Source organism: Pleurodeles waltl, chromosome 11 (assembly GCF_031143425.1).
Source record: "Pleurodeles waltl isolate 20211129_DDA chromosome 11, aPleWal1.hap1.20221129, whole genome shotgun sequence".
Classification (NCBI taxonomy): Eukaryota; Metazoa; Chordata; class Amphibia; order Caudata; family Salamandridae; genus Pleurodeles; species Pleurodeles waltl.
Window position 1 is genome coordinate 930,528,647 of NC_090450.1, and position 18,593 is coordinate 930,547,239.

The 18,593-nt window shown below is 47.8% G+C and overlaps 1 protein-coding gene across 3 annotated transcripts in view; it reads right to left on the minus strand.

Annotated features, from left to right (window-relative positions):
* Window positions 1-18,593, minus strand: part of CCDC92 (coiled-coil domain containing 92) — a 265,352-nt gene that overhangs the window by 61,526 nt on the left and 185,233 nt on the right. For all 3 annotated transcript variants that reach the window (XM_069215015.1, XM_069215016.1, XM_069215018.1), the window contains exon 3: window positions 13,377-13,418. In XM_069215015.1, the coding sequence (XP_069071116.1) occupies window positions 13,377-13,418 (42 nt within the window). The remainder of the gene's footprint in view (window positions 1-13,376; window positions 13,419-18,593) is intronic.

Here is an 18,593-nt window from a genome sequence, read left to right on the forward strand (position 1 = left end):
AGGAGCAGGTAGATGAGAGTGAAGAGCTGGCTCCCGCAGCAGCACGCAAGGATGCTGGCCGTATGGGGAGCCGTGCGAGCAGCTGGGGTGGGCTACCCAAGATGCTCTCCAATGCTGTCGAAGGTAGCAAATTGCCTGGGTGGGAGCGGGCACCCTGAATAAAAGAGAAGCGCGTGCGAGGCCGCACCCAACGGAAAAGAAAACAGAGAACCAGTGCGGCTCTCCCTGATGCAGCAGGAGAGCGTCTGCTCAAAAATTGACCAAACAGTCTGCAGGAGCGCCCCATAATGCCTTGCGGGCTTCCCCAGATTTTCAAGGAAAACCACCCGGTTGCAGCTTGTGGTGACCCCAGGAGAGCAGGGTCACCCCCGAAATATACCCAAAGAATGGGGGGAGCTGTGGAGCTGCTCAGCTGCTCCCCAAAGAAAGTGTCAGAGTCCCCATACCATTGGGGTCATTGCTTCCGATGGGGGAGGTAGCCGCCACACAGGCTACCTCCCCGCCGGCCCCATTAAGAGTTTCCCGCCAGGCTAGCCAGAAACAGGCTACAGCATTTTCACCTGCTCAAAATTGAGCTGACGGCAATGCTGTAGCCTGGTGGGTGCACCAGTACCCTCACAAAGTTCACTGTCTGCAGAGCTGCCCATGGGCCCAGGACCCCATCTCTGGGCCCTGATGGCCAGAGTAAGGAGTGGGGAGTGCCTTTGCACTCCCCTGATCGACCAGGAAGGTCACAGCACAACACGCATCTGCCTGCAGGAGCAGGTAGATGAGAGTGAAGAGCTGGCTCCCGCAGCAGCACGCAAGGATGCTGGCCGTATGGGGAGCCGTGCGAGCAGCTGGGGTGGGCTACCCAAGATGCTCTCCAATGCTGTCGAAGGCAGCAAATTGCCTGGGTGGGAGCGGGCACCCTGAATAAAAGAGAAGCGCGTGCGAGGCCGCACCCAACGGAAAAGAAAACAGAGAACCAGTGCGGCTCTCCCTGATGCAGCAGGAGAGCGTCTGCTCAAAAATTGACCAAACAGTCTGCAGGAGCGCCCCATAATGCCTTGCGGGCTTCCCCAGATTTTCAAGGAAAACCACCTGGTTGCAGCTTGTGGTGACCCCAGGAGAGCAGGGTCACCCCTGAAATATACCCAAAGAATGGGGGGAGCTGTGGAGCTGCTCAGCTGCTCCCCAAAGAAAGTGTCAGAGTCCCCATACCATTGGGGTCATTGCTTCCGATGGGGGAGGTAGCCGCCACACAGGCTACCTCCCCACCGGCCCTATTAAGAGTTTCCCGTGAGGCTAGCCAGAAACAGGCTACAGCATTTTCACCTGCTCAAAATTGAGCTGACGGCAATGCTGTAGCCTGGTGGGTGCACCAGTACCCTCACAATGTTCACTGTCTGCAGAGCTGCCCAGGGGCCCAGGACCCCATCTCTGGGCCCTGATGGCCAGAGTAAGGAGTGGGGAGTGCTTTCGACCAGGAAGGTCACAGCACAACACGCATCTGCCTGCAGGAGCAGGTAGATGAGAGTGAAGAGCTGGCTCCTGCAGCAGCACGCAAGGATGCTGGCCGTATGGGGCGCCCCATAATGCCTTGCGGGCTTCCCCAGATTTCCAAAGAAAACCACCTGGTTGCGGCTTGTGGTGACCCCAGGAGAGCAGGGTCACCCCCCGAAATATACCCAAAGAATGGGGGGAGCTGTGGAGCTGCTCAGCTGCTTCCCAAAGAAAGTGTCAGAGTCCCCATACCATGGGGGTCATTGCTTCCAACGGGGGAGGTAGCCGCCACACAGGCCCCATTAAGAGTTTACCGCCTGGCTAGCCAGAAACAGGCTACAACATTTTCACCTGCTCAAAATTGACAGTGAACATTGTGATGGTGCTGGGTGAGGGGGGCCTGCACGCAGGGGAACTCCCTGTGGCCCCCTGCACCAATTCTCCACCAGCCTTTTCATGGCGGTGTTATCGCCATGAAAAGTCTGGAGGAGAACGAGGTCGTAATCCCCAGGGCAGCACTGCTTGCAGCAATGCTCTGGTGGATTAGGATCTCCGCCACCTCCAGATCGTCGGGATCCAAGATCCTGGCAGAGATGGTGGTTAACCAGGGTTTTAATGTGGCGGTCCAGAAAGCCACCACGAGTGTGGCAGTCTACAGACCGCCACACTCGTAATGACCCCTAAATTGTATGGGACTCTAGGAAAGACAACCTCTCAATGGTTTCAAGTCATTAGTAAGCTTCCTTCTTTGCTGGAACTTTTGTTTTACAGTGGGGTGGCTGTGCACTCTGTGAACGCAGATTACGACTGCAAACAGTTGTGGCCTAAAAGTGAACAATATGAGGATATACGTTAAGAGACAACTTCTAAGGGTGAAAGTTGGTAATTACATGTGTGTATTTACAAAAGTGACATCCTTTAGGGACTATGTTAAAGTGCAGTGTTTAATGCTGAGCGTACTTGAAAGTGGATGCTACTAGTACCCTCTAACAGTGAAAGCCTATAAATGCATAGTGATGTAACTATAAATGTTATGCCCATAAGGGTCTGGGATAAAACTGCGTATTTCATTCTGAGAGCAATCTTAATAGCACAAATCATTCCATCATAACTATACATGATCCTTGCAAATGCTTTATTTATTTAATTATTGAGACTGACAGGCACTTGTGATCAAGGGGAATATGCTAGATTGCCAGTATTACGAGCTCTCACATATACATACTCAGAAACCTTACTTAAACACAAGTGAATGTTTTAGACATGTGATTTTGTTGGTCAAAATCTCCCTTTGGGAGAGACAAGAATGATTATGCAATAACACCCAGAAATATTTTCATCAGCTTGGGTATATTTGTAAATGTTGCATAGTACTGAGTAGTGTGTGTGTAATAAACGTACTCTTTACTTTTATAAAAGAAAAAGCAGAGACTGGGGAATCATTTATTGAGTGTCATTATTGTGTACTTGTGAATGGGGATTACTAGACCACACCACCTCCCTTGAGTAGGCCTTGAACTGCTCTTCTTCGTTACCCTGTGTGAGTCAAGAGCTACAACAGAGTGTTTGGTTCCCAGTAGAGGACAAAGGTGAACCCATTACTTGCGCATGCCACACAACTAATGACCCAAATTCTAACAGTTGATAATACTGTAACAAGGTTGGAACCCACATCCTTGACAAATCGAGCCAAGGTATTGGAACAATAATCTGTTTTTTATGTTTGTCCTGAATAAACTATTGTTATTGCAGAGTATGAGTACATAATGTTATTGCCATTTCTTTATTTTCTGGTAAAGTTCTGTCTCTGACACATGATGGACATGACCTTTAGTTTATGGGTTATCAATGTCAAGAAGTCAAATTACCATCCAGCATGTGCCTGTTATTAGGAAACAAACCCAACCTGGCAATAACAGCTGGAGCCTCAAAGCCCAGGGACGGAGCTCTTGGAACACTGGAACATTGGTTTGATCGTTCAACTCTCAACACAAGGAATTTTGGCAAATCCTGGGGCAGAGGTAACAGAAAGGCTAATGATGAAAATAAGAACTTGTAATAATATAACACGTAAGGAATAAAAGGACAGCTGCAACAAAAAAACAACCCATTAGATGCTTCCCATTTTAGTCTCTGCAGTGAGTTGTTTTGCACTGCGCTAGTGTGAGGAGAAACACAAAAAACTCGGTGCACAGCTAGACCCCGGGGCGCACGAGGAAAGAGCAGCTTCCTATGGGATGCAGCACTGTGGCCGCGTCTACATTATCTCTCCAATCCAAACGTGACTACAGTGTTGCAAGTGTCAAATGTGTTAACTGTGCCTTCAATCTCTGGAAGCTTCTAACCCCTCGCTTTACTTTTCCACACTTCATGTGTTCTCGTTCATTGCGCAATGCTTACTTTCTCACTCTTTCTCGAAGGCTGGAAGTCTGTACCTAGCCAGACTATAACGAACATGCGCATGTGCGTTCATGATCACTGAAGCTTCAGTGTTAGATAAGAATGTTAATCTTATGTTTATTAATTAGGTATTTTCTTAGCTCCTGTGACACTTTATTTGAAATGCAGCGCAAAAACCAAGGTAGCTTGGGAACCCCAAATTATGAGCAGAACCGCATACAGGCTCAACCTCATTGGCCTACCAAACGGTTCACCTAAGCTGCCCCAGAGAAGCACACACAATAGCTGAGGCACAGTTAAGTAATACTCTGATGAGTTCCGATTGCCATAGGCTGATTGAACTGCTAGATATTGCTGGCAAAGAAGCATCAAGCTGGCACATGAAACCAATGATTGTTCATGTGAAATCGCTTTATAATGCTTTAGAAGGTTTAAGGCGTTAACTAGAGCAGCTAACATATGTCTCTGAATAGCAGCCAAAATCACCCAAGTGGGTGATCTATACGAAAATAAAGATTACATTTGAGAATTACGCCAGGAATATGAGCTTCTTTAGGGTAAGTTTCTTGCTATTCATTGGCCGTGCAGGTTACATACACATTTGGGCTCAGCCACACAAATTAGCGAACGATGCACTAAGTGCTGAATATGATAGTAACACACAGAGGCTGTAGAAAATGTTAACATAATTGTACAAAGCACGCAGGAGACAGTAGCATGCTGACCTAATGGGACTTAGGAATAGACGGGACTCAGACTTGAACAAACGACTCACAGGTGCAGAATTGATAAAAGCATCAAAATACACTAATAGATTTTACAGAAACTCGGGATTCAAACTCCTAAAACGTAACTTTTTTTACACCAAAGGTATTTAAATTTCACCATACTACCAAGCTGCACCAAGGTGCAAGTGATAAGTTGTCCGGATGTAAATGAGGAAGAATATTTATTTCAAATGGTATGGCTGTGCAAGAATATACAGTCACACTGTAGTAGCCACATTAGTAGACTCTAACGGGGAAACAATGCTGATCAGCCCACCCTGAAACCCACTTGTCGGGTCAGCTGACCAGAAAAAAAGAAGACAAAACTAACAAGCAGATTTACAGGCCTAGCTTTTGTACTGGCAAAATAAGTAGTTCTCCATCAAACTAACCACCTGGTAAATAATGGGGATAGATTATTGTGACAGTCTCTTAATGGGAACAAAGAATAAATGGTTGAAGGTCCAATAGTGATTCAAATCCCCAATGGGGGTGAAGTCGGATTTCACTGCCTCGATGTCAGAACGTCTGCTTCCATTGCGGCCCAGCTCTAAAACAGCCACTGATAAAGCTTGATAGTGGTATTATGGAGGTGGGCTCACAAGGAGGGCGTGGCTAAGCCACCAAACATGGCGGGCGCGAGCTGCTAGAGCTCCACGCCACGGCCGGCCAAAAACAGAGTTTAGGGGGAGACGCAGAGGGGGTATAATACCCTCGCAGGCCGAATGGGAGCGGGGGACACGTCAGTGTCGTTTGGAGCGCCGTAGCTTCCCGGGCGGCCTCGGCGCTCGGACCTGCGCAGCTGTGGAGCGGGCCGTGCGCTGGAGCCGGGCCGCGGGGCGGTGCCCGGATGAAAGAGAAGACATCCGGCGCGGCCGCGCCTGCACCCGGAGGCTGAGATGGCCTGATGCACCCGCCGCAGCGGCCGAATACAAGCTGAGGAGAGGCGACTTACATCCCCACTGGGGGGCGACGTTAAAGCGGTGAGTGGTGACGGGGGGAGTTATCCCCCCCCCCCTTCCCTTTCCCCCTTCTTCCCTCTCCGGACCAGTGCGAGGAGAGACAACGAGGCCGAGAGGGCCGTAGGCTCCGTTGGGCTGGAGAAAACCACTGTCTCGGCTGGGACTACGTGCCGGACCTGTGGCGTCCCCTCCGGAGCCGGTGAGGCCGGCACCCAATCTGTGGCAATGTCCCCCGATGCCAGGACTGGTGTCCCTACGGCCTAGCTTACGGACTCTGGCTGCGGCGCCGCGGCCGCGCATGGGAGCCGGCCCCCGGGGCGACGGTCGGCGCGATGGAGCCTCTCCTATCCACTACACCCAATATACATACGTGGGAGACGATAGACCGGACCTGCCGGACAACTGCTGAGGGACTCAGGTGCTACGGGGAGGGAGCTGCCGCAACTGAGCTGCCAGGGACAAAACGAAAATGTAAACCACTCGCACTCTGCGCTGCAAACAAAGGTGGGTCCAGAAGACGTACAAAAACCTCTACCTGCACTAATGTGACCAGAAAGACTCTGCCCCCCCACCAACAATAGAAACGTTCCGAGCGAAGGAGAACCTTTCCTGACGACTGGGAAATAACACGAAACAACCGGAGTGACATAGCTTGGGACCCCCCAGGCCTGTAAGTGGAGCACCACGAAAATAGCAGTGAGCGGCGTAACACCTGCAGAAAGAAAGGCTGACCACCCGGGCTGCTCGTGCTGTCGTGGGGCTGTGACACAGTGACCCCTGACAAGCGGGCCCGACTCTCCCTGTATAAACGCTGGTACATAACTGAAGGGGAGCAGCACTGAAGCCATGTAGTCTGTTGACGAATAAAGACAAATGAAATGTCCCTGTGAAGCCCATGCTAGGCACAATCCTACATGAGACCAGGCACTGTGGGAACTCCACACTAAAGATCTGTGAACGACCACTGGCAGCGAGACCACCAAGCAGTTGAAAAACACCGAAGAACAATAAACTCATCTTACACCGTCTCGACGGAAATTGATATACGTCCTGTACTGCGAGTGAAAACTAGTCAGGCGAAAAGTACTGACCAGAAACCAAACAGCTCTCATTGATAATCTCGAACCATGGCTGGAACTGGACGCCTACGCTCCGGAGTTGGAACTGGGAAAACGCAAGACCCCTCAACCCAAGACAACCAAAAACTAGATGCAGTGCTTGCAGCAGTGGAACGCATTGGAGATTCTCTTGAGCGTGCCCGCACATCATTGGAAGCCAAGATAGACAATGTGGCAAGCGATCTTATCCTTCTACATGCGGACCACCGCAAACCAACAGACAAGACTAACGTGATTGAAGCCACAGTAAAGGAATTAACAGCTGTGACTGCCCAGCTGAAAGCAGGGATGGAAGACATACAAGCTAGAGTGGCAGAACTGGAACACCGAGCGGAAGACGCAGAAGGCCGCTCCAGAAGAAACACCATTCATGTGGTAAACCTGCCGGAAGGCACGGAGGGCCGAAGCCCGACGATCTACTCGGATAGCTGGCTACGCGGGCTGGTCCCAGATGATACACTTACCCCCTTTTTCTCTGTAGAACGCGTGCACCGAGTCCCGGCTCGGGCGAGACTGGCGGGTAGCGCTCCACGCCCATTCATTATTCGCCTCCTCCACCATGCAGACAGAGATATAATATTGAGGACTGTAAAGGCCGCACCACCGCTCCGGATAAATGACACACAAATACTGTTATTCCCAGATTACACCCTGGCGGTGCAAAGAGACTGTGCTTCCTACCTCCCGCTGAAGCGTAGGCTACGGTCATTGGATCTAACTTACTCTCTGCTGTTCCCGGCCAAATTGCGGGTAGTGATGGAGGACAAAACGCACTCTTCTCCGCACTGGAAGGGGCCTGGGAATGGCTCGAATCGTCAAGGCTATCCACTGGAGGTGCCCCGGAGCGTGCTGAACAGATGCCCCGGACCAAGCGCAGCCGAAGCAGACGAGATCGGAAAAGGAACACAACCCGCACAGGGCCAACTAAATGTGCACCGGACCTGGAACAACTAATCCAGGAGAGAAGAGAGGCGATCCACACTGCGGGGGTGATGGGTATGTCCCCCCCGGGCTCGGGATCCGACACCGAAATCTCGCAACAGACCAGCGACCGTCCCCCCACACCGGATCGTCTATCAGAACTGGGCCTTATTGATGGGCCGCCTGCAACACCAGCCACCGCAGACGAAATTTTCTAAAAAGACTCTTGAACAAAGCAAAGAGCCAAAACACCACAAGAAGAACCCAACTAGAGGCGCCTACACAAATTATCTTACAAAGCGAGCAACAACACCATAACAAAGAATTACACACGCCGGCCACGTGAGAATTGCGACCACGTAGATAAAAGCAGTGCCGGACATTACTTGATGCGTTCCCCACTCTCCTTCCTTCTTTTTCTTTCTTCTGATGAACGAACGCAGAGGAGGCCCCCGTGCTCTAACCTATTATTTTAATTATCCGTCACAACGGGACATAATGGCCCTTGGCTACACCATCCCCGCTATATTCGGCCTACCCCATACTCCTATCAGTGGAGCCACGTAACGTACAGACACTCAACTGCAAGTTATCACTATTCTCGTTGTAGTGTTTTGGCGGTGACCCGTTCTTTAACTGCTCTGATGGTATTGATTGTGTTTTGTTTTTGACGAAGGTCATGCTATACCCCCCGAGTCTTAGCTGGAAAGGGAAGGATAAGGAAATAATGCAGTGTAAGGTGCGCAGAAGGGTAAAGGAAGGGAGAAAAGTCCCAACACCCATGATATGGCTACATACACGACAATTACTTGGAACGTAAGGGGCATACACACTCCCAAGCGACGCTATGCTATCTACTCCTACCTTAAAAGACACTCCGTTCAACTGGTGCTTCTACAAGAAACACACCTAACAACTCAGGAGATCCCCCAGTTACGCCAGCGCTGGAGAGGGCAATTATATGCGCCAGGCCATTCGGCCTATGCTAGAGGCGCGCTGATATGGGTTAGGGCAGACACGCCCTTCGCAGCCGAAGAACAGATTATAGACCCGCAGGGTAGATTCGTACTCGTCAAAGGGAAACTGGCGGGTCACACAATTGTATTGGGCTCTATATATGCCCCAAACACAGACCAAACCACCTTCCTACATAGTCTATCACACCACTTAGCAAACTGGAGTACAATACCGTGGCTACTGGGGGGAGACTTCAACAGTGTACTAGACGTCGAACTAGATCGTTCCTTCCCACCGCTGCCCACATCCCCAGTGGGAACTGCCTCACGCGGTCTGACAGAATGGACACAGCGGTGGCAGCTGGTGGATGTGTGGCGACAGAGACAGAGAGAGGAAAGAGTCTACTCCTTCTACTCCGGCCCACTCCTTGCATGTACGCCTAGATAATATATTCTGCACTGCGAACCTTGCTCCGGTAGTGGTGAGCTCGGAATACATGGGTCGCACACACTCAGACCATAACCCTCTGGTGGCAGGAATGTGCCGGAGATCCCCCCCACGCGCCCATTCCCACGTGGAAACTGAGACCAGAGCTCCTAGAGGACCCTGACTTTAGAGCATCATTAGGTACCGCAATTCTGGAACATTTTGAGCAGAATGAAGGCACGGCCACCTCGAGGCTGATTGAATGGGATGCATTCAAGACTTTTACTCGAGGGCATTGTCTGGGAGCCCAGTGCAACATGCGACGTTCTATCGAACGCGACCTGACCCGAATAGAGCGGACCTTACCGCAGTCGGAAGACAAAACTACTAACAACCAAATTGAAAAAGCGAAACTAGCAATAATACGTGCAGAACATCAGACACTACTAGAACGTCTGAGATGTCTTAGCTACACTGCGCACTCCGCAAGAACTCATGCATCAGCAGATAAAGCAGGTAAATTACTGGCTTGGCTGATACGTCGGGATTACGAGAGGAAACCGATAATGGAAATTCGCTAACAAACAGGGGAGTTAGTGTACACGCCCACAGAGATACAGGCCGAATTCACAAGACACTATGAGACACTCTACACCTCAAGGACAACTACTGGAGAAGACCCCAGTGCTGAGTTCCTTGGCAGGGTGACACTTCCGCACTTAGAGAGTGACCAGATTGAGGCACTTGAGGCACCCCTCGACCTTGATGAGATTAAAGCCAGTATTCAAGAACTTGCGTCCGGCAGGACACCGGGCCCATATGGGATACCGGTCGACTTTTACAAAGCCTTCGCGCTACACCTGGCAGCTAAGCTACTTCAAGTATACGAGAACGATGAACAGGAGGGCCACCTGTCGACCACACAAAGGGAGGCACTACTAATCTCCCTTCCCAAACCCGGAAGGGACCTAACAGACATGAGCTCCTACAGACCGCTGGCAATGTTAAACACCGATTATAAAATATTAGCCAAAGCACTAGCGACAAGGCTAGTGCCTAACGTGCCAGAACTAATACACCCCGACCAAAACGGGTTTGTACCGGCCAGGGACACTTCTCATAATATCAGAAGACTATTCCGGGTTATGCAATATACGAGACGTGATTGGCCGAGGGCAGGCTGCCTCGTCCTTGATCTAGAGAAGGCATTTGACTCACTGGAATGTCCATTCCTGTTCAGGGTGCTGCAACAATACGGCTTGGGATCATCCTACATTCGTTTAGTTAAACTATTATACACCAGACCAATGATAAGGGTGGGACTGGGATCCGAGATATCGGAACCAATCAGAGTGTGTAGAGGTACTAGACAGGGCTGCCCCCTATCACCATTATTATTCTCACTTGCAATGGAGCCCCTGGCGGCAGCCCTGCGTGAGGAAGGAGACACTTGGGGAATCCCTCTGGGAGACGGCTTACACATAGTGTCATTATACGCTGACGACCTCTTGCTATACTTCAGAGACATTACACAGATACCACATAGAGCCGGCTCACTCCTACAACACTTTGCATCAATATCGGGCTTGAAGGTCAACTGGTCGAAATCATGCCTCTTCCCATTGGACCAGGGCTTGCCGGACCCGAGACTGGTGCTGGCCGGAAACCCTGCCCCATGGTAGCCTAATACATTCAAATATCTGGGTGTCAGAATCTACCATAACGAAGAAGACATATTTGAGGGCAACCTTGTAAGGGCGGTAACCTCGGTCAGGTCCCAAATGGCGTTCTGGAGGACATTGCCACTATCCATGACAGGCAGGATAGCACTCCTAAAAATGGTGATACTCCCACGGCTTCTGTACTTTTTCTCTAACCTCCCACACTACGTCCCCCCCAGTTTCTTCAGGACACTAGAGACAGGGCTAAGGGAATTTATATGGAACGGCAGCTGCTGTAGGGTCACCCTTACAAAACTGTACCTACTGCCTGATCAGGGCGGGCTTGCAGTCCCCAACCTAGAACAATACTATCTGGCAGCTTAACTCCAGTGGGTGTCTAGATGGCTGGCTGGTATGCACCTCACAGACACAGCAACAGCGGGAGGGCCACGCCTACTCCAACAAATACAGCATTTATTCCACCCGCTCACACGCACACAGACCCCATGGCAACTGTTTCTAAAAACAGCTCATAAATGCTTCCGTAGATCGCTCTACCTCACGAGATCAACAGTCCCATTTGCGCCTGCCTTGGCACTGGCGGGTACTCCAAGGGGTCCTAGGATCATGTCCGACTCCGAACTGCGTGCATGGCACGAATTAGAAATACATACACTGGGTGACATTTATGAAGAAAATCAACTGCTGCTGTTCGCTAGACTCCGTGAAATGGGACGCCCGCCTGGTCAATTCCTATTGTACTGCTCACTGGAGAGGGCTCTGAACTCCAAATGGGGAGAAATCACTACAGCTCCACCTACCCACCTACTGGTCCAATACCTACAAGTGGTGGGCCGCGGCCAACACCAAATCAGCTGGCTAGCGGACGCCCTGAGAATCCAAACTGCCTCCGACAATGATGCACTGCTTGTGTAGCATGGGAAATGGACACAGGCGATCCCATTGCAATTCCGCGATGGAGATCTGCTACCTCAAGTCATCTCAACATACCACGTAACGCGCGATTCAGACTAATCCAATATTATATAGTGAACAGAGCCTATCTCACACCTGCACGAATAAACAAATACTTTGCTCGTCAGGACGCGGGCTGCCCCAGATGCCATGAGACTGGGGCGGATATGCTGCACATGCTGTGGTCATGTCCCAGCCTGAACGCCTATTGGAGGGTGGTAATTGACAACTTATCTAACTGTATAACACAACACATACCATTCACATGGGAAACATGTATTCTGGGACTATTCCCAAGAGATAAACAACACAGAGCAGAGACGCGATTCATAGATCTAGGACTCATTGTTGCGAAACGACTAGTGACCCGAAGGTGGAAGTCCCCAGACCCCCCGCTGATACAGGCCTGGAGACGCTCGTTTGAGGTGTGGGCGGGTGCAGAGGGTTTAGCACTTGCACGGGAAGAAACTCTGGGACTACGACAATTCCCGATCTCCACCTGTTGGAAGGGGTTCTTGCTACAGCTAAATAACACAGAAGCACATTCGATAGAAGAGGGGTTGGGCTGAGGCGAACCAGCATTTAGGAGTGAGAAAACCACACTATGTAGGAAGACAGAGTGTAGAACATTATTGGGCACACCATGGCATTGAGGAAGTAGAAAACAGCATGCGCTAAACCTGGCACATGACCTACCCCCTCACCTGCAAACAGTACTGTCACAATAGACCCACAACCTGACATGAACCAGCTAAGCCTGAAATAATCACATAGAATTTGATCTTGGCACACAAAGTTATTATAGATGTTTTTGCCTTTTTCTTTTTCTATTTCCTGTTTTCTTGTTGAGGTTAATCAATATTAAAATCATATTATCTGCTTTTATTCTCCTTCAACCATTCGCAATGGCCGGACATTTCAGACAGTAAAAATGGTATCCCAATAAAAATTGCAACTACATTGAAAAACTGAATAATCACAAAAGAACTATGTAACAAATGTAATATAACCATGTTGTCACCACTCCAACATCGTTTAATAATGTGAATACCACAGATTAAGATATGTTGTACTGAAACGAACCCCAACTATGACAAAATGTAAAGCTTTAACAAAATTTAATAAAACAGATTTATGGAAAAATAAAAAAAAATAAAAAAAATGGAGGTGGGCTCACAAACAATAGGAAGACTGTAGCCCCCATACCCTGTTCCCCAGGGATTAGGTAGTGTTGCTCCAATAAGCAGGGCTGTATGGATGATTGGGAGGAAACAAGCTCCATACCCTAGAGTGGGGAAAGCAGAAGTCATTAAGCTTGTGTACCTAGTGATAAAGTGATCCCCAAGAATCTCCTTTTGCTGAGGAAATATCCCGTAGAAAGTAATACTAAACATTACAGTTGTCCCCCACAATAGATAATCTGTGGTATTCCTCGATGGTTGAAGCAGGATCCTGAATGATCACCAAATCCCAGGGGTGAAGATAGCCCTTAAGTGGTGTTCGTCAGCTCTAGGTTTGCCCTTTTCTATAACCCCAACAAAATAAATAATATTTATTGCTAGAAACATTTTTCATACTAAATCCAACTTTTCAAAGCTTACTGCCGATTCCATAAAAAGTTAATACTGGGATAATTACTTTTAGATAAATCCAATTGTTTAATAATATATTGACTGCACAGAAATACTTTAATTTATGTCTTACCTGTAGGGTCAGAATTCTTTAGTGTCAACTCATATGTTAAATCTGAAAAACAAAATGATGAATGAGAATGAAAATTCTTATTAAGGTATTCGTAGGTATGCCATAGTGAGACTAAACTTCAGTACCACAATAAAATCTACTTTTATAGAGCTCCTTCTATATTGAGGACTATGAATGCTCAGGATCTAATGCTTCAGGCCTTTTCAACTTGTTAAAGAAATTATGGACAAATTAGCTCCCTTGGTGCCATTTTAAGGATGGGATCAAATGTTTAAACTCTGAAAGTCCAAATAAAAAGCCTTAGCTGGCTCCCAGACCTAAATTTAAGATCATTTATCTTACCTATAGGGGCACTGAAAGAAATATCCGACATACGTCCAAGAAAGATAACAAAAACACAACTGTCTCACCTTCTCCACTCCACAGATAATAACATCCTGATCCTGCAATATCTAGTGAATGGTCAAAGGTCGACAAGAGATTACAGTGTTGCACCTGGTGTCGAGAATAATCTTACCTCAGAGATCTGCAATGCTCCATCCCTAATGCTTTTCAGGTGAGAACTGAAATCACATCTTTCTCAATCCTGGTGCTACTGTGGATCTCAGAATGTTTTACTGCAACATAATATACACTATTCACCCTAATTTACTATTCATTAATGAAGATATTGTGAACGTTGTAAAAGGAAATATGTTACTTACCCTGTTAGCATCTGTTTGTAGTGCTGTAGATTCACATTCCTACAACCTAGTACTAGGCTTGGACTTTACAACTTGTTTTTCTTCAAATAAGTCCTTTTGAGTCACAAAGTATGCTATGACTCCTGAGCCCAACAGTAGATGGCAGAAGTACACATTGCATGTGTATCAACAGCCACACATTATAAACATATTAATTTCTTAGGCAACTCCTTTGTCCTTGCGTCAATACCAGAGGTGCCTGAACTCTCACATCATAAGCAATAGAAATTAGATAAACTATCTGTCTGGTGATACTGGATTTAGCTGCTGTGTTGCCTGAAATAAGCAGATCCTCAGAAAGATGAAAGGATTTTGTCTTTTTCACATCAATCTTTGCAGCTCGCATAAAAAAGTTCATGAAAAGCCTCTCCAACCAAAAAGCACAAATTTCTGTTAATGCTGAAGGAAGGAAAGAAGAGACTGTCAGAAGTATAATGTGGAAGATGATGAAAGGCTCTTCAAAAGTAAAAGCTTGAAACTTGGAAAGTCTTTTAAGGCATGTGATCGCCACTAAATATGCAGCCCTTCAAAAGCCAGAGCTAAGTTTAAAAGTCGTGTGAAGGGACAGTATCCTTGAACGAATGGTTTGATAAGACCATCAAAATGGTGTCTCACAGTCCATGTTTAAGAAAAAACTTCAGAATTCCTATTCAAATATATCTCTATAGCAGCCTACCAAAGGCCCAATTACAACATTGCAACTATCTGAGTTTCAATTGTTCCAAAGTAGATTCATTTTTAGCCACATTTTGGAATATCTCCAAAGTGTGTAGGCTAGCTTTTTCAGGTATGATAAATGCAAAATCATCAAGGTGAGTCTGGCGTGAAGAACTGGTTCTGTTTGCCCATCTAGATCTGGGGTGTGAGGAAAGAACTAAAAGATGTTCAAGAGCTGATACAGCCTCTATAACCCATAAGTGGAAAGGTTAAAATGAGCATGAAGTTTTGCAGAGTGTCTTGAACTGTAGAAAAACCTACCAATAGAAAAGAAGAGCATCTCCTACTCTCTTGTTCCCTCCTCATAAATAAGGTGTAGACTCTGGAGATTAAGTGTAGTTTCCCACGGTAAAACAAAAAAACATCTCCAGTAAGCTACAGGTCACTCAAGTCCACTCATGAAGCTGCTGCAACTCAGCCATGAAACTAATAATCATCTTTGACTGACAGTAGAGAGGCGGATTCTATTTGTCAGCTAAAAGAGACTGAGGAACTCTAATCCAAAGCCAGAGCAAGGGAACCACATGCAAACATAAAATCATATGATCAAAAGCCTCTGGGGCCATTGAGGTAAGGTTACACGATGCTCTGTAAAACATTCCACCATGTGTTTTGGGAACACCATCTACTACAGAAGTAAACATGATAGACCTATGTCATAGTCTTTCACGACTACCATAGACTGAAGTCTCTAAAATGAAAAAAGATGGATTTTTTTTCCTTAATGAAAAATACAAGACTTTAGAGAGTGTTGCAAATAATCAGAAGAATAGTCACCTAAAAGATATGGATGAACTCCAATAAGAAGACTATGGGCTGCCACAATCGGGCTCAAGCAACTAGTCACCTCACCAATGCACTCCACTGGACACACCCTCCACCCCATTTTGTCCGCCAGCAGCAACGTCATCATAGTCGACTCAACCCTGCTACACTGGACCGACCACTACTGCATCCACTTCTCCAGCTCATCACCCACAGTGCACACTCACACAACACGCCTCTTCTACAGAAAATGGAACCAGACCTCTGAGGAGCAACTCATCAACACCCTCAGCAACTCACCACCCCATGACACGACAGACGCCAACAACTCAGCACGCAATCTCCACAAATGGATTACCGACTGTGCAGACACCCTAGTTCCCCTCTGGACGACCTCTGGGAAACACTCCTCCAAGTAAGCCAGCTGGTTTACGCCTCCACTCCTGGAATCAAATCTCTTATGCTGGTGAATAAGAGGAGGAACAGCAAATCCTCTGAAGACCCTGCAACTTTCAAACCTGCCACTAGATCCCACCACGGCCTCATCAGGTCCACCAGGAAAACCGCCCTGCAGGCCCGCATCAACACCACCACACACAACACTAAAGAACTCTTTAACGTCATCAAAGAATTCGCCAAACCACAAGCCGAGACCACCAACATCCCTCCATCTCAGGATCTCTGCGACAGACTTGCTGTCTTCTTCCATTAGAAGATCAAAGAAATCTACGACAGCTTTGGACTCCAAGACTCGCTGAACTCACCAACAACACTCTTCTGAAGAAACCCACAGCCGACTCAACAGATCTCAAGAACTACTGCCCCATCTTGCTGCTGCCCTTCCCAGCTAAAGTCACAGAGAAAGCAATCAACATTCAGCTACGGCAACACATCGAGGACAACATCCTGGACGTCTACCAATCAGGATTCAGAACTAACCACAGCACCGAAACTGCCCTGCTCGCAGCCACGGATGACATCTGCTCCCTCCTCGACCGTGGACATACAGCAGCCCTCATCCTACTTGATCTTTCAGCCGCCTTTGATAAGGTATCCCACTGCCCCCTATGTGCTATATTCCACACTGCGGGCATACGCGGCAAGGCCCTTCGATGGATACACTCCTTCCTGAAAGGCAGAACACAGAAAGTCAGACTCGTGCCACAGCTGTCAGAACCTAGACATCAGCTGTGGAGTACGCCAAGGATCATCGCTGAGCCTCACGATGTTAAACATTTGCATGAGGCCGCTCGCCCCTATAGTCAAGAACTATGGTATGAACATCGTCTCCTACACAGATGACACCCAGCTGATCATCTCCCTGACCAAGAACTCCTCAACAGACAAGAAGAATTTCAGGGATGGGATGGAAGCAGTCGCCACCTGGTTGAGGGAGAGCTGCCTTAAGCTGAACTGTGACAAAAATGAGATCCTCATCATGGGACCTTCCTCCTCAGCCAGAGACGACTCCTGGTGGACCTCAACACTGGGCAGGCGCCCAACCCCCACAGACCACACACGAAACCTCAGCGTCAACCTCAACTCAACACTCACCATGACCAGACAGGTCAACTCTGTCACCTCCACCTGCTTTCACACTCTCCGACTCCTACAGAAGATCTTTAGATGACTACCAACCAACTGCTGAAAAACTGTGACACATGCACTAATCATGAGCAGACTTGGCTACGGCAATGCCCTCTATGCCGGAACCACCAAGACGAACCTGAGGAAGTTGCAACAAATTCAAAACGCCGGCGCCAGACTCGTCCTAAACATTTGCTGTTGAGAGCACATAACAGAACACTTGAAAAACCTCCACTGGTTTACCGTCAAAAAGAGGATCAACTTCAAATTCCTTCTGCATACCTACGGAGCCCTCGATGACGGAAGACCCAGCTACCTAAACCACCACATCACCTGGTACTCCCCTTCCAGACCTCTCTGCTTGTCCCAGCAATTACTCACCAACGTACCCCGCATAAAGAAGTCCTCGGCTGGAGGAAGTTCTTTCACATACCTGGCAACAAAAGGTTGGAACACCTTAACCCTTCATCTCAGACACTCGCCATCGATGCCTCAGTACAGGAAGGACCTCAAGGCCTGGCTCTTAAACTGATCTCTGAGGACATACCTGTCAGCACCTTGTGACCCTATGGGTCAGTAGTGTGATTTGAAAACACCTGATTGATTGATTGATTGACTACTAAGCAACCTTTGGGAACAAGCTTGGTATGGAGTTCAAGCCGTAAGTCAGGCATATGTATTTCTGATCTCCAATCATTAATGTTAGAAATGACAATGCTCTTACTTGATGAGGATGTGCGAGTTCACATCTTGGAGATCTATAGATGTCAACCACGATCTTGGCCAGAGGGCGTTGTGAAAGATCTTTAGGGATAGATACTTTTCCAGTCGTAATGATTTAAAACTGGCCTGAAGCCTCCATTTCTCTTGAGGAAAATAAAGTATGTGGAGTACCAGTTCACTCCATTCTTCCTCTAAAACCAGTTTTATGGCTGTTAAAAGAAGTTGCTTTAAAACTTCTTGTTATTGTGGATATCACCCTGCAAAGACCAAAGGAAGGATTGTAGCATAACCTGTGATGCTTGAGAATCGATGGGTCCCAAGTCATCTGCATCTGCTTATGATAGAAGAACAATAGCCTCCCTTCTCCTGGGGATGTACTAATCAAGAAGGTTAATAGGGCTATCTATACCTCAGAGAGGAAGTCAGTATGACTTGCTTTTTTAAAAGTTCTGTGGAAGCAGTAGAAGAGGAAGCACCTGATTTTGTCTTAAATTGAATTGTAAGTTTCTTGATGGATGCTTTTTGTTGCCTCTAAGTAAATGCCTGTCTCTACAAACCAGGTAGGGCTATAAAGAGTGTGCATTTAGAATGTAGTAATCAATGTGCTCAAAGATGTACCTATTGCCACACTCATCTTGAACTTTTCTAATGCTTTATCAGTCCCTGTTGAAAATAGCATATT